Raw genomic sequence first — 16,172 nt, forward strand, 5'->3', positions numbered from 1 at the left:
ACAGTTCGTAAGTTCATGGTGGTGAAGACATCCAACTCACCATGTCTCTCTGCCCCGTCCTCGAGGGCGGAACACAGAGAGAGTAAAGGGATCCATAAAGGCACCCCTACCAACTGGCAACCCCCTCCAACAAACAACGACCCAGGCAGGGGGAGTGTTTCCGTACTCCTCCCCCTGCCTAGGAATCGCTACAGACTGCTGGCAAACTCCCCAACCACACGACCCTAGTATATAAAACCACCTCTTACCTCAAGAGCCAAAATTTCATCAAACGCTGGGTCTGGCTCTGCAGCAGTATTGTCTGTCTGTCTAGAGGTGAGCATAGCATTTGCGTCACTAGGAATGCAAAAATACAATATTTATTTATTGACTGGATTTAGTAACCACCTTTATGAAGAGATTCACCCAAGGCAGTGTACAGCAGGCATAACTTGACAAAACAACCCCCCCCCCCCCCCCCTTACACTTAACAGAATAATAATTAGTAAAATGACCAAATTTAAATGTAAATATAAATCAAAGGTAAATCTGGAGATAGACAAACTGAATCCTAATAGGAATAATATGATACATGTCAGCAGGGTACAAATGATCTCATAATAAACAGCATGGAGGAACATTTATATAACAGATATGATACATGTCAGCACAATACAAATTTTGCCAGGTGCAAAATACATTAATAGGCATACAGAGTATTCAAACAACAGAGATTATGTTCATAATGTTAGTATGATACAATGAAACAACAGGCAACTGAGGGAGCAAATGCAGTTGAGACACAGAGGCGTATTTTCAAAGAACTTACACACTTACAAAGTTCCACAGGTTACTATGTAACTGCACAAGTCTAAGTGCTTTGAAAAGGAGTCCCATAGACAACCAAGAAGGGTAGAACAAAAGTTCTTAGGATATTTAGATTGTAAGCTCTTTTGAGCAGGGACGGTCTCTTTGTGTCAGGTGTTCAACGCTGGCGTGCGTCTGGTAGCGCTATACAAATGCTAATAATAATAGATAGGTGGCTACACTGAATGCAAATTAAAATTTACAGCTGAACAATGGACGTGGAACTGGTCTTAGTTACAAGGTGTGTAGCAAGTTAGCATAGATGCTGACTGAGTGGATAGTCATTTGTTACATGTATTAAAGGATTGGGAGAAGAGCCAGGCTGTCACCTGCTTCCTAAATTAGAGGTGGTCTTGAGTTAAGCATAGCCCCTTTGGGTGTGGGACTACTCCTGAGAAAACTCGCTGGCAAGTATTACAGTGTGTGATTTACTTTAATAAGGGTACAGACAGTAATGCTCCTTGAGAGGACTTTAGAGGTCTAACTTATTCTTCAGGTACTCTGGTCCATTTTGTCTGAGGGCCTGGAAAAAATCACAATTTTAAATTTGGTCCTGTAGAGAAAGTGATGCTATCTCTATCACTACCCTGAAAAATAGTGCCTTACCATCCCAGTGGGGATATTTGTTGGCAGTAATTAAAGCAAGCAGGTATTTCAGAACTCGAAGTTACATGTGGCCTCCAAGAAGCATCTTCCTCGGCGAACACTGAGGCAAATTCATTTAATCTGTCCTATGGCCTTGTCTTCCTTGAGTGCTCCTTTTACCCCTCAGTCATTAAGTGGTTCAACTGATTCTTTTACCGGCTTCTTGCTTCTAATATATCTAAATATTTTAGGATGGCTGCCTCATCAAAAAAAAGTTTTTTGTTTTTTTTAAAGGAGTCTACTCCCAATTGGGCGGGGAAGAATGGTTGAGCCTTCAATAAATGTTAAGGGGATGGTTAAAAGGGATTGGAGTATTAAAAGCAAGGGGTTATTAGTGAAGTAAAATGTGGAATGGGGAATGGAAGAGAAGTTGACAGCTGCCTGAAGAACCAACAGGCAGTTTGCTGTGTGGTTGTGTGTGTGTGGGGGGGGGGAGGATAAATGTATTAGTGGATAATTGGGGATACCTTAATGTACATAGATTTGTTTATTTCTGTGTGTATGTATGTTCTAAGTTTTAGGTTTCTTTTCTGAGAGTTGTAAATTGTTGAATATTGGGAAAATTCAACAATACAACAAACATTATTGACACTAAAAAAAGCTTACTTACTGTTTTCCAGATTTTTGAGCCCCACTTGGGTAGGGTCTCACTCTGCCGAGACGAGTGCTCAGATAGCCTGATACACAGGGGAATGCTCTGTAGGACTTCCTAATACCTTCCAAGATGGGATCTCCCACTGAGGGAACCTCTTTGACCAGCACATCCAAAATACTGAACCCCTGTCATCAGCTACTGGACAGGTTCTGGACTTAGCTGGTGAGGTGCTAAATAATGCCTGGCTATGCCTTGCCCAGCTAAAAAAGATGTAGCACTGAAGAAACCCTTCCTGCAGCAAGATGAAAGCAAGCCACCTAGGCATGCTGTGACAAAAGGTGGAAGGCATACTAGGAAGGAAAAATGCTTGAAAAGAAAATTTTACAACAGTATATGTCACTCATGTATTGCACAACAGCTTCTCACCTCCCCAGAAATTTGTTGATGTTTTCTGCCAGCTTCTCCTGCAGACATCTATTGCTCAGAATCGTGTCTCTAGCATTCTGAATAACCATTTCCTGCATGAAGAAACATACTTTAAAAAAAATATTTTTATTTTATCCCATCTTTTTAACTCCACTGTTTTTCTAGATTTTACTAAAACCTTTACCATAAACAAAACTATAAAAGTTAGTAACTGTTCAAGTTAAGCACTAAGTACATGTTTGGTGCAAACAAGGTCTATTTGCTGCTATGCCAATACACTTTTAGCTCCTTCTATTAGTACATTTATCCTGACCAAGGAATGAAATTCCATCACTGAAAAGCCTTGGACTTGTACACTCACTGGGAAGTTCCCGTCTCGGAGTTCTTGGAACATGTCACTTTCTCCCATTGTAGATATGCTGGAGCATTGGATATTTCGAACAGTTGTGTGAGGGCCTGACAATACCATGGGTCTTCTCTTCTGATTGTCACTGAAACAACATTCAGAATGTAATGATCACTCAGAAAAAACAGTGCCTTCAAGTGAACACACATCGGTCAGCATGGTTGTATACCACATGACAGGTCATACTGTACAAAAAAAAAAAAAAAAACCCCACTTGTTTATATGGAGATATGAACAAGAAATTAAAACAGAAAGGCTGTCCAATGGAACATCTGACTTACCCTTTTCGACTCCCTGGAGATGGCAAGCTCAAGTGCTGTCTTTTATCGGATGGTCTGGGCAATGACACGTGTAAATTAACACCTGCTAATAAAACAGCAAATTAACAGTGAATTGATTCCAGATAAGTCAATCGGAAAAGCATTGTCCAGATAAGTCAATCGGAAAAGCATTGTACTATGAATACTAACACTACAAAAGGGAGGGTTTTTTTTTTTTTGTTAAAAGAAAAAAAAAAAAATAGAAAGGGCTTCTTTAATCGTCACCTTAGACAGGGAAGAAATGGTGAGGAACAGTCAATCAGTCCTGAAGCTGACTGAAGAGAAGTGCTGCCCATGGAACTGACTAAAGATGCAAAATACAAGACAACAGTATCATATGGCTGGCCCCCAAACTCCTCCAGGACAATCTCCACAACAGTGGCTGAAAAGCTGAAGGAGAAACTGCACAACATACATCAAATTCTACAAAAACCCTAGAATGAAAACCACTGTTTTACTTTAAAAAAACTATTTAGAATATAAACACCATATAGCTGAAAAAATAACCTCTAAAGCACCTCAGTTTTGCTGTGAGCATCAAAGCTTTCATTACAATTTCTTTCCCTTGGATCGAGAAATTAGGTCTTAAGAGCTCATTTTCTTTCCTTGAGTCTATCCAGATCATTCCCGGTGTGGTATATGCTCTCCTACCAGCAGATGGAGACTGAGAACTACTGAACGTATGGCATCTTATAAGGATACTGTAAGGCCCTGAACCAGCCAGTATTTCTATAGACCAAGTCAGATAGATGGTATAAGATTTGACGGTTTTTATTCAGGATCAAAATAAAATATGTCTAACATCAAGCAACAAGTCCAAACAGTTACATCAAACAACTACAAAACAATAAGCAAGCAGAACAAAAACATCTTACAGCAACAACTGTGTGACAAATGATCCTCTTTTTGTTGTGATAAACCTCTCACTAACCTCCAGCCTCGTAACCCTCTGTACCATTCAACTTTATAAAATATGTTCAAAAGTACCCCCCTTCCCCACCTAATCCCTTACCGAAACTTGCTACCGAGATGACTGGAGTCTGGTTTCTTAAGACCCCCAGTCATCTTAAAAAAGAAAAATTAACACTCAATAACCCCAATCCTCCCTCCCCTTCCCAGGCAGAGAACCCCAAACCAGCCCCTAATTTAACAATACCCTCTTAAGATACACTCTGAAACCTATTCAGCACAGCGCTTCTTGCTTTGTGAGAGATGGAATACAAATAGCATTTCCAGATGAGCATGAAAGATCTTCATCCTTTTGGGGAAGACCTAACCTCCCGTGCCTCCCACAACTTGAGAGCATGCAATCTGTTTCTCCAACATCAAAAGGAGGAAGGCTTAAGTAAACATTTCTTTCCCAATGCATAAGCTTTACTAAGGAAGAAACGTGAATTTTTATCCTGAACCCCATATGCCTCCCATTTGTGTAATGACACCTTTCCAAGAAAAGACTACATGACCACCCAAAAAGAGTCCCTAAGTATCGATGAAGCGACATTCAAAACGCTTGAATGCCACTACATCACGAAATGCATGAAAAAAGGTGTCTCCCGGTGGACACTTGGGACAATTGACCCTACCAACAACACCAACCTGCCCGCGCAGCCTGATATTGGGATATATATGCCTTGTCGAGTACTCTGTGTTGACTCTCCTGAAGCTTGGGCAGACCTAACCTGTTTTGGGAATAGCATTAATCATTTTTAAAAAGTCCACCCCTTTCAATTCACTCCCAGGTCTCTAACTCCAAGCTTCCTTAATAGGACCATACTCCTGGGACGGAGTGAGAGGAACCAAAGCTCTATGTAAGCTTGACACAGAAACCTGACGAAAAGCATGTCCTTGTAAAAAAATCTCAAAGTTTCTGGCCTAGGCAGCGCCTCACAGTCTAAACCTGAATAATAATTATGTAGTTGTAGGTAGGCAAAAAAATCCTTACGAGTTAAGAAGAGCCTCTGCTGTAAGTCCTGAAGGGAATAGAAAACACTGTCCTCATTGAGAAAATGCTCAATCAAAACTATATCCATTATCTAACCATCTCTGAAATGGACCGGATTCCAGCCCTGTTGGAAAATCAGCATTGCCTCTGCATGGCAATAAGTCACTAACATTCAGGTTCTGATTCCAACACTTCAGGAATATCCTCTAAATGCCTCTCAGTGGGTGCAGGAATACACTCCCACGACAAAAGGCGAGGGGGGGGGGGCAAATTTTTGTTTGGGCATGCAAAAGAAAGTTCAGATGCCAAGGTGCAAACAATTCCTTTTCCCCAATGCATAGGAGCAAACTGCTCCGTACCAACCAACGGATCCTTAAGGTGTCGCAGAAGGAAAGCCTGATTATATAACACCTCAGACAAGGGAAACCTAAACCTCCCTGCTGCCAAGAAATGCGACTAGAAGATATTCTAGTCGCATTTTGATTTCTTTCCCCCCCACAAAATCTTCCTACACAGCTTGTTTAATAACTGTAGATCTTTTTGCAAAAGGCCATAGGTAAGACTTGGAAAACGTACAGCCAGCAAGGAAAAATAATCATTTTAAAGAGATTTATACCACCCATTAAAGATAAAGGTAAATGACTCCCATTTCTCAAAATGAAGCCTGCTGTCTTAACAGACTATCGACATTCAAACAATACAGTCTCGAACTCTCCATAGCCACCAACACCCCTAGATAGTGAAAGGATTTGCCAGCCCATTTCAACGGATATTGTCCCTGCCAGGTCGCTCCTTGATCCCTACCATGGTGCAACGCCTCTAATTTTTCAAGATTTAATTTAAAACTAGAGAAATCCCCATATTTAGTCATGCATTCTAATAAAGCCCCTATGGAAACTTGAGGATTGGCCACATGTACCACCAACAAGTCATCAGCAAATGCAGCTATTTTAAAAGTATATGTATCTAATTGAAAACCACGTATATTGGGGTTCCTCTGAATATCACGGAGGAGGGGGCCCAAAGTAAGAACAAACAAAAGTGGTGAGAGTGGGCAACCCTGCTTGGTACCTTGATGTACTGAAAAGGGAGGAGAGAGCAGCCCATTTAGCCATACTTGTGCTTGAGAAAGAAAATACAAAGTTCGAATCGCTTCTTGAACCCCCCCCCCCCCCCACCCACACACACACACAAATTCCATAACCATCCAATACTCCAAATAAAAAAATCCCACACCCACCCTGTTCAAATGCCTTTTCCGCATCAAAACTGATCAACACTGAAGGAATATCCCGACCCGCCGCCAACTCCAAGGTAGCAAGTATCTTTCTCACATTCTTTGTAATGTTACAGCCTGGTACAAAACCCACTTGGGAATCCTCATATATGGAAGTATCTGAGACAGACGGCTCACCAAAACTTTTGCAAATAATTTGACTTCATAGTTGAGCAATGAGATAGGTCTATATGAGTCCGGTTTCTGTGGTCTCTGCTTGGTTTTGGCAAAATGACTATCTGGGTAAGTCTTAAGGATTCAGGCAGCTTTCCCTCCTCCACTATAGAGTTAAACATTGAAGTCAGCAGGGGAACAACCTCCTCCCTCGGCATCTTATAAAATTCTCCTCTGCAGCCATCTGATCCAGGAGCTTTACTGAGCGGTCCCCTTTGTATAGCCCAAGATACTCCTCCACTACAAAAGGAGCATTTAATATTGCCAAACTGTCTAGCTCCAACTGCTCAAGATCCAGGCCAGAGAGGTACATAGAACTTTTCAGTGGAGGAGGATTGGGGGATGAATACAGTTGGGCATAGTAATCTCTCCTAATGCGATTGAATTGAACATCCTTATTTTCCAGAACCCCAGTACAGCAGTACAGAGCATCAGTCTTAAAAGGGACCTTGACAAGGGTCGAGCCAAGCGAGCTGTCTACCACTCTTACTTGCATAGTTGATAAAAGAACAGAACTGTAGCATTTTTGAGTATTATGGTAGAGGAGTGTGGTATTATGGTGAATTAATTCTTTTAAGGTATGTTGCAACTCTAAGAACTGAGTTTTAACCTGTGCGCTGTAATGGACCCTATAGAGACGTCTCAGGCGTGTAACCTCCCTTTCCAAATGAAAGGGAAAGGAAATGGGACTTGATATACCGTCTTTCTGAGGTTTTTGCAACTATATTCAAAGTGGTTTACATATATTCAGGTACTTATTTTGTACCAGGGGCAATGGAGGGTTAAGTGACTTGCCCAGAGTCACAAGGAGCTGCAGTGGAAATCGAACTCAGTTCCCCAGGATCAAAGTCCACTGCACTAACCACTAGGCTACTCCTCCACTCAGAAGCTCCCTGTCCCTAACCTTCTTTTGATGACTCGCATAAGCTATGATCTCTCCCCTGAGCACTGCTTTAGCAGTCTTCCAATATAGAAGGGGGTTATCCACATGAGCAGCATTCGTTTCCTTTAAATATCTGATATTTCTGCAAAATAAAATCTAAAAAGCTCCCATCCCTATAAAGGCGAATAGGGAATTTCCACTGACAGTGTTGTGAAGATGCACCGGGAAACTCCAAGCTACTGATTATCATAGCATGGTCTGAGATTATGATATACCTCGGGATTCTTGGTATGAGCTGCTCCCTGCCCCTTGTGATCTATCTAGCTTTGGATCACCCACTTCATTAAAGTCCCCTCCTACCAAAAGAGGAACCACAACAAAACTTTGAAGGTGACAAAGAATCTGCTTGTAGAACGTTTTACTATATGCATTTGATGCATAGACATTGCAAAGAAGTATTGGCTGGCGCTCAATAGTTACATGCACCAACAGGAATCGCCCAGCATCATCATGAATAATTTTATGATTAAAGAGCTGGATCCCTTTCCGAACTAGAAAAACCACCCCAGCCTTTTTAGCCCGTGCTGGAGATTCAAAAATAAGAGCCAACCCACCGACAGAGCTTTTGATGCTCCTTAGCTTCCACGGTATCATAATAATAAGAAGGGCCATTATGATGAATCCGTAGCTTAGCTGGATATAGCAAACTGAACGCACTTGCAGCTTGTGTAAATGGCTACAAAGCGGGAAAAACTGTGTGTGTTGAAGGGAAACTTTAAAAGAATAGTCTTGAAAATACAGGATCTTATGTCCTTCATAATCCAAGGTTTTACTGCCACGGAGAGCAGACAGTATCTCCATCTTATGATAATGGAGCAATTGAACAATAACTGTACTGGGGCAATCCGTAGATGATCTTTTGGGGCCCAGCCGATGTGCTCACTATTTGTAAAGGGCCAGCTGTACTTTGATGTTATAAAAATCTAGGAAACCATGCTTCCAAAAAAACCACACAGTTCAGCTTCCTTTACCAATTGCGGCAGTCCAATCAATCTTAAGTTGTTGCTGCAAGCGCACTTTTCCAAGATAAATGCAGCTTTTTGGCCCCCGCGGGGCCTCAGGCCTCCACATGAGAAGGAATCGGCAAAACCCTCTTTTAAGCAAAAGCTTTATGGAGCAAACAATACAACTCGGGGGGGGGGGGGGGGGGGGGGGGGTTAAAGACGACTCATTGTCACCAAACTCTGTGACAAATGAGCACTGAGGGTTCTGCTTACTGATTCTGTGCTGAAGAGAGCACGTTCAAAATGGCAGAATTTCCTGCCAGAACTGGCTCTCCTGTGCTCCTTATGCCAGCCTCTGCCACAACGTGCTGTGCATCTGGAACCACCTGCCTTTGCCTTATCGCTACCACCATCAGTCTCCAAAGCTGCTGCTTCCCAAGGCTGAACTGCAGAGATAGCAAAGGCGACTGGCGGGTGACAACATGCTGTGCACCACAAATACAGCAGCATGCCATTTCTGTCAGGACTGCCATGATAGCTGGTGGACTATCCCCTGCAGTACCTGGACAAAGAGCTTCCCAACAATCCAGCAATCCCATCCTCAGAACCTCTCTGAAGAGCCTAGAACTAAGCTCAAATCATCACATATCTGCTCTTTGTCCATCCCCTCCCCCCCCCCCCCCCAGTTGGTGGTTTGGTTGCTCTCCCACCGGGCCAAGGCACAGGCACAACTCTGGACTGAAGGTGGGGTGCGTTGAACTTTGGTGTAGACCCCTGGGACACAGAGATCCTTTTGGCCAAAAGAAAAAAAAAAAAAGTTCTCCCCTCTTCTGGCAAGAGAGCACATACTCACTCATCAAGAATGATCTGCCAGAGAGGAGGAAGCAAGCATTCTGTGACATAGATTAGTGTCCTATGCTTAGAAATACTGTGTGAGAACTGCTACTTCAGACTTGAATTTAAAATAAAATATAACTTTTCTATGAATTATTTCTTTATCACTGTTCGTGGAAGTACAGATTTTATTAAAATGTGAACACAGTCTCCCAGCTTTATAGTCTCGACTGATTTAGTAGAAAAGGAAAAAAATTAAATTTGGCAAGTTTTCCAAAACTTTTCAGTTTAAGTAGTAATTGAATTTGTACAGTGAATAAGACATGGAAAGCATCAAGTATACTTGAAGCAGTAGCCAATGCTTAAGGGAACTGATCCCTGATAGTGCGTATCTATATACCCCATTTCTTGCGCCACACAATGCTGATGGAAAAAAAACGTACATCTGTGCAACATTGTTTTTGGACTACTCTGACTGTATGGATTACTCACCACTTACGTTACTAGAAGGTCTGCTGTCCGGGGAAGAATGATGGAAGAACAGAGGATTTGGTCTTGCCTGACTTGCTGATCTGTTGACGACGTTTGCTACTGTCATTGGAGAAGGCTGCTGTCCTGTCTGTTCAGACACAGTAAGCAGCCCTGACCCTGCCAAAGCTTGCTGACGTCTGACACCTGCAAGTCCAGTTCGGGTGCGTGCTGAGGAAGAAGAAAGGCCGTAAGAGTCATATGTTAATCTGGGTATAAAGAATAAGTATCTGATAAACAGTTTCACTCTGAAGGATGGCATTGTGCTTCTTTCCATACACACCAAACTAATGCTGCTCACAATTCAGTCAACTCCAGGACCTCTTAATACCAATCTAGGAATTTTACTTGCACTCTGACTGGTTATGGGGCTGATATAATAGAGTCCTTAGATTTATTCTCAATATTAGATAAACCCACCTCACCAAACAGCTTGAGGCAAGTAATAATAAAAGCACCCCTATCAAAAATCTTCACATCCATCCAACAGTTAACCATTTCATCTACTCTCATAACTTAGTAACATTTATAGTACAAACTATCTTAATGTTCCTTCAAAAGTTATAGCAGACCCTCTCCTGTTACACCAACTAGTAATGAATTCCAAAAGGTGTGGAACGTGGACTCAAAAGCTTGCTTATCTTACACTGCAACTACATGTTTTTTTTGGCTCAACAACTGCTGAAAAGATAATTTAGACTTCTTGATGATACATAAGGCTGCAATAAGATATTAAACAGAAAGGCCCATCAAGATAGATTAAAGAGCCTGAAAAAAAAGAAGAAGAAAAACAAAGCAAAACAAAATCTAGTTGAGAACTCCACCAGCAACCAATAGAGCTGATTTGAATACACTACCAGCAAGGATCATCCTTCTTAAACCTGAAAGATTTTGGTTTTGATATTTACTAGATTCCTACATACCAATGATAGGACTAGTTTTATATTAGCTCTATAATGTGCCTGAAGCTGCAGCCATCAAGGATGGTGAGATAATTAACAGTTTCCATTGTATCCTTCCTCTCAGGACTGTCTCTCCTGATGCTCCTTTAAACATTTCCCCCAGCAACCAAGTCTACAAATACACACTTTTTTTATCAGGGCAGTTTCAATTTAGATTAGCAAGAGAGATTTGACAAGTAAGAAACTATTATATCTATCAGTCTGTATCTACCAATATTAGACTTTCAATATAATAATACTTACTAATAAAGGTACCTAGTAGCCTGTACATGGCAGCCTTACAAATGTTACAAAGATGTTGTCTGTAGTTCAAAAATGCTACACAGCTCTCCAAAATATTTGTAACTGAATATCTCCATATATAAACTTTGCAGATTATATATATTTTATATTAACCTGGCAACAGAAGTGTTACAAGCTGATTTTACTGTTCTACTTTACAACAAACTGCCAATTTTCAAAGGATTTCAAAGCTCTCCCAAAATAAATTTTAGATACTTGGACATACTGATATAAAACATGTATCCTATTGTACAAGGCTATGTAAGAAACATCACCATCATTCAATTAAAATGAAATGAGAAATTCTCCTTAGGAATGAAGCTAGGTATCTCTCTTCAAAACTATTAATTACTAAAAGAATGAGAATAGAAATATAGGGGGGCTCACAGATCACTGACAGTCTATAGATTCCCACCACAAAAAGGAAGCAAATTCTATGTTCAACATCCAGGCCGTGAGAGCCAGAGACTGGAGGTTGAATTGCAGAAGAGATCTCTCGTTCTGTGTGATAAGGGTCAGAAGACAGTACAATTTCCATGGGTCTTTGGAGGAAAACTCCAGAAGAAGTGGGAATCATATCTACCTGAGTCAATACAGGGTAATCAGGATCATGGTTTCCTGGTCTTCCCTATGAGAGGAATGGAAGAATATGCATACACAAGACCTGCCCCCAATGAAGAAGAAAGGCATCCTACATTAGTCTGTTGTGTGATCTGAGCCTGGAGCAGTATTGAGGGACCTTGTGATTTTAATGAATGGCAAAGAGATCTACTAAGGGAGTGCCCCAGTCTCAGAAAATATTTCTAGCAACAACCATACTGAGAAACCACTAGTGAGGTTGCACTAACTTGCTCAGTCTGTCAGCAAGGCTATTGAACTTTCCACCTGGCACATGACTCTGAGAACTATCCTGTGTTGGACAGCCCAGTTCCACATCCTTACAGTCTTCCTCACACAGAGGGTAGGAACCTGTACTCCCCCTGCTCGACGAAATAATATATTGCAACCTGATTGTTTGAATGAGTATAATAATTTGGTTGGGCAGCTGATCTTTGAAAGCCTTTAGAGTGCTCCAAATAGTCTGGAACTCCAGGAGGTTGATCTGCAACTCTGTTTCCTGAGCTGATCATGGACCTTGAGTGTGAAGCTCATCTAAATGAGCTCCTCACCCCAGGTCAGATGCATCTGTTGTCAACACCTTCTGGGGTGGAAGAATTTGGAATGGCAGTCCAATGTGAAATTGGACTGAATTACCCACTGGAGGAGGGATTGAGCCAACTCTGGGGTTACTTGGATGACATCTGCTAGGTTCCCCATGGCCCGAGACCACTGGGAAGCTAGAAGTATCATGGGGATGACACGCATTGTAGAGGCCATGTCATCCAACCTCAACATATGTCAAGCTGTGACTTGCTGGCTACTGTGAACCTGCACAGCAATGAAAACAAGAGTGTCTGCCCATGCCAGAGAGAGGAAGGCTTATGCTTGAACCACGTGGGGCTCCTATGAACTGCAATTACTGAAGTGGAGGTGGATGGGGCCTAGGGTAGTTGATAAAGAACCCTAATAGCTCCAGCACTACTAATATTACACAGGGACCTAGAACACTAATACTGGTAAACACAAGTGGACTGCTGCAGAGTTCTACAAAGAAACTACATGTAAACAGAATAGAATACCTCAGTCACACACAAAACAATCTCACCAAATACAGAACAAGGGATCACAAATCAGAAACCGAAATAAGACGACAAAAACTGAACTGGAAACCCTAAGAAGTCAAACTAGGCAGGTACTACAACAAAGGAGAAATGCAGAGATGCATTTCCAACAAAATGCAAAGAAATCCGTGATGCACATTTTCCAAAGCTAACATATTCCATCTAATAAATTCAAAAACAAAGCTTTTTTTTTTTAACCTTTGATATCTGCCCATTTTATTTTTCCAAGCGTGCCCGTCCCAGTTTCTTTTTTTCTGCTTTGTCGTCTTCTCTTCTGCTCTTTTTCCAGTGGGTGCTCGCCATTTGACCTTTCAACACTTTCTCTTTTCTTCCATTCCCCCTTTCTCTCTGTTCTGTCTGCCCACTAAAATTTCACCCTCTCACTCTTAAGTGCTCCACCTATATTTCACTTAACATTCAATCTTCTCCTCTCACCCTCTAGCTCTCCTATCTCATTCCTTCTCTGGCCTCCTATTCTATTCTCATTCACCCACTCCGCATTACTATACTTCTACCCTCTGTACACAATATCTTCCACTCACTCGAACCCCCATGGTCTCTCCCACATGGTTCCACCATGCCAAGCATCTCTCTTCACTCTTCATTCCTACATCTTTGTAGCCCAGCATCTCCTCTCTCTCCTCCACCCCTACTGTGCAGCAACTCCCTGTCCCTTCCCCTCCACCCCCATTGTGCAGCAACTCCATGTCCCCCCTCAATATCAGCAAGGCAGCGGCTTGTAGGGGAGAGCAGCCACAGGAAACTCAGCCTGGCAGCTGGAGATGTGGCTACACAAATCCCAATGCCCTGCTCCTTCCTGGGTTGGAGATGACAAAACACACACTAGAAGTGAAATCCAAAGTGCAATTTACTGACTACTAGAGAGTCGTACGGGGACAGAAATCTTACCCATCCCTGCTGGAATCTTACCCATCACCATTCGTCCCCACTGGAATCTTTACCCATCCTCGCAAGAATTTAACCTGACCCCAATCAGTACCGCAAGAATTTAATGGTACATTAAAAAAAAATTCCAGTCAGCTCTCTCAGTCTCTCTGGGTTTGAGTTGCAGCACTGCAGGCAAGGAAGGAACAGAAGTTGGAACTTAGAACACTCTAGAGTGCAATATAACCGTACAGAGAGGATTCAAAGTACAGAACAGAGTCCAAACTGCACCAAGAGCCTTCAGAAACTGGACACAATTCCTTTAATTGTGAAAATCAATATTCCAGTATAGACCCGGCACGGGCTGTGTTTCGGCGCACATTCAATATGCTATATAAAATATAGTTACTCCACGCATTAGGAACAGGGAATCCCTTTGTTCCTTAGTGAAGTAACAGAGATACACAACAGCACCTTTACTAAGGAACAAAGGGACTCCCTGTTCCTAATGCATGGAGTAACTATTCTATAGAGCAATTGAATTCTTTTCTATTTCATAAAGAAGTTTGGTCACTGTGTACAATTTTCATTTTATATTAGACCACAATTGACCCCTGATGCAGGCGCTGTGCGCCGAAACACGGCCCGTGTCTGGTCTATACTACAATATTGATTTTCACAATTAAAGGAACTGTGTCCAGTTTCTGAAGGCTTTTGGTGCTTTTTGTTGTATTTTTAACACTCTGGTGTGCAGCATCTCTCTCATACTCCCCCTCTCCTCCCCCATGGTCTTGACAACGCCCCCTCGCCCCAGACCTCCATGGTCTGATCTCAGCTCGCCGTTAGTCTGGCATTTCTCTTGTTCCACTTCCCCTACAGATCCAGCAACTCTCCCTCTCTTTACCACCTCCCCATGGGTTCAGCACTTCTCCCTCTGCTAGCCAACCAGCCCTCCTTCCCCCCATGCAGGTGCAGCACCTTTCCCTTATCATCCTCAGCCAGCCTCCTCCCCTCATCCCTGGGCTGCAAAACCAGAGTTCGCCTGCAGCAGCAATAAGACGCTGCCTGCGCTGACCCAAAGCCTTTTCTTCACAATTGTGTTGCCCGCATGTAAACAGGAAGTCACAGGGGCAGAACAGTATGGAGGAAAGACTCCAGGCCAGCTCAGACTGCCTGTTATCGCTGCCCCTGTGGACAAAACTCCTCAGGTTTCAGCAGCCCTGGGGGCTGGTTGAGGGAAGACATGGGGAAGCTGCTGGACTCTTGGCAGGAGGGAAAAAGGAGGGAGAAGCTGCAATGCAAGCACCAAAAAAAAAAAAAAAAAGTGTGTAGCGGTTTGAGTGCTAGCCCTGTGACACCTCCCGGATGCTTGCAACACACTAGTGTGTCATGACACACCAGCTGAGAACCACTGTTCTATCAATTGGGCTCTCATTAAAATTAGAAAGCAAAAGAAAAATGCCAGGTTTCCCCCAAAACACTAAATCTTCCAATAGAGCCAGCGAGTGTCCTCTATGGTGCTGCTGAAACTCATTCCATGTCTATCAAATAGCTGTGAAAAGCTTCACCTCCATATAAAAGCAGTGGAAACCTCCAAATACAAAGACCCCACCCCCCAAAACAAATTTTTATCCAAACTGAAACGTGACCTCAAAGGGAAATATATTAGCTTCTACTACTTTAGGAAGGAGAAATTATGTCTTACCTGATAATTTTCTCTTTTTTTTTTTTTTAGTCCTACCAGACCAGTTCAGACAAATGGGATTGTTTTGGAGATATAAAAAGAAAGTAGTTATGTATGATTTGCCCTTTAAGGGCACTGCAGAGCCCCAGAATGCTCATATTTCAACTGGCCAAGCAATGGTACTCTCATGCATACTGTTGGGTCACATCACAACTAAAGAGTGACCATGGTCTCAGCCTCAATATGTTTACATCTTCTACTGACGTGCAGATAAGCTATTGAGTCAGGAGGCATGGACTCAACCAAAGCATGACTTCAAAAAGTTAGGCAGATCCTCTACTGACATGCAGATATTTCGCTAAGTCAGGAGGTGCACAAAACAGAGCATGAAATCGAAGGATCCAAAGAAAAGAAAACATCTGAAAAAAAAAAATGATAAACAGGGAGGGCTTCTAGACTGGTCTAGTAGGACTAAAGGAAAGAAAATCATCATTAAGTAAGATGTCATTTCTCCTTCCTTTGCATCCATCCCAGTGGGATGAGACAGAGCAGTTTCCTCAGAGGATGGGACTGCTAATCTAAGAGAAAAACAGAAAAGGAAAAAAAAAAATACCACAAGCCTGATAACAGCAGCCTGAAACTAGAGAAATATGCTGAAAGCAATGCATTAATGAAAGAGGAAGAATCTTGCCTCTGGAAATAACAGAATAAGCAGAAATCTAAAAGGCAACATGTGAGCTTAAGAACACAAATGAAATT

The 16,172-nt window shown here is 42.3% G+C and overlaps 1 protein-coding gene across 6 annotated transcripts in view; it reads right to left on the reverse strand.

Moving 5' to 3' along the window:
* The window catches only part of LOC115468503 (protein NPAT), a 111,229-nt gene that overhangs the window by 50,358 nt on the left and 44,699 nt on the right, over positions 1-16,172 (reverse strand). For 5 of the 6 annotated variants that reach the window (XM_030200266.1, XM_030200267.1, XM_030200264.1 and 2 more), the window contains 5 exons: positions 9,844-10,050; positions 3,200-3,284; positions 2,874-3,003; positions 2,513-2,604; positions 249-336 (listed from right to left, as the gene is read on the reverse strand). In XM_030200266.1, the coding sequence (XP_030056126.1) occupies positions 249-336; positions 2,513-2,604; positions 2,874-3,003; positions 3,200-3,284; positions 9,844-10,050 (602 nt within the window). The remainder of the gene's footprint in view (positions 1-248; positions 337-2,512; positions 2,605-2,873; positions 3,004-3,199; positions 3,285-9,843; positions 10,051-16,172) is intronic. The other variant, XM_030200265.1, reaches the window with a different exon arrangement.

This window comes from Microcaecilia unicolor, chromosome 4, assembly GCF_901765095.1.
Source record: "Microcaecilia unicolor chromosome 4, aMicUni1.1, whole genome shotgun sequence".
NCBI lineage: Eukaryota > Metazoa > Chordata > Amphibia > Gymnophiona > Siphonopidae > Microcaecilia > Microcaecilia unicolor.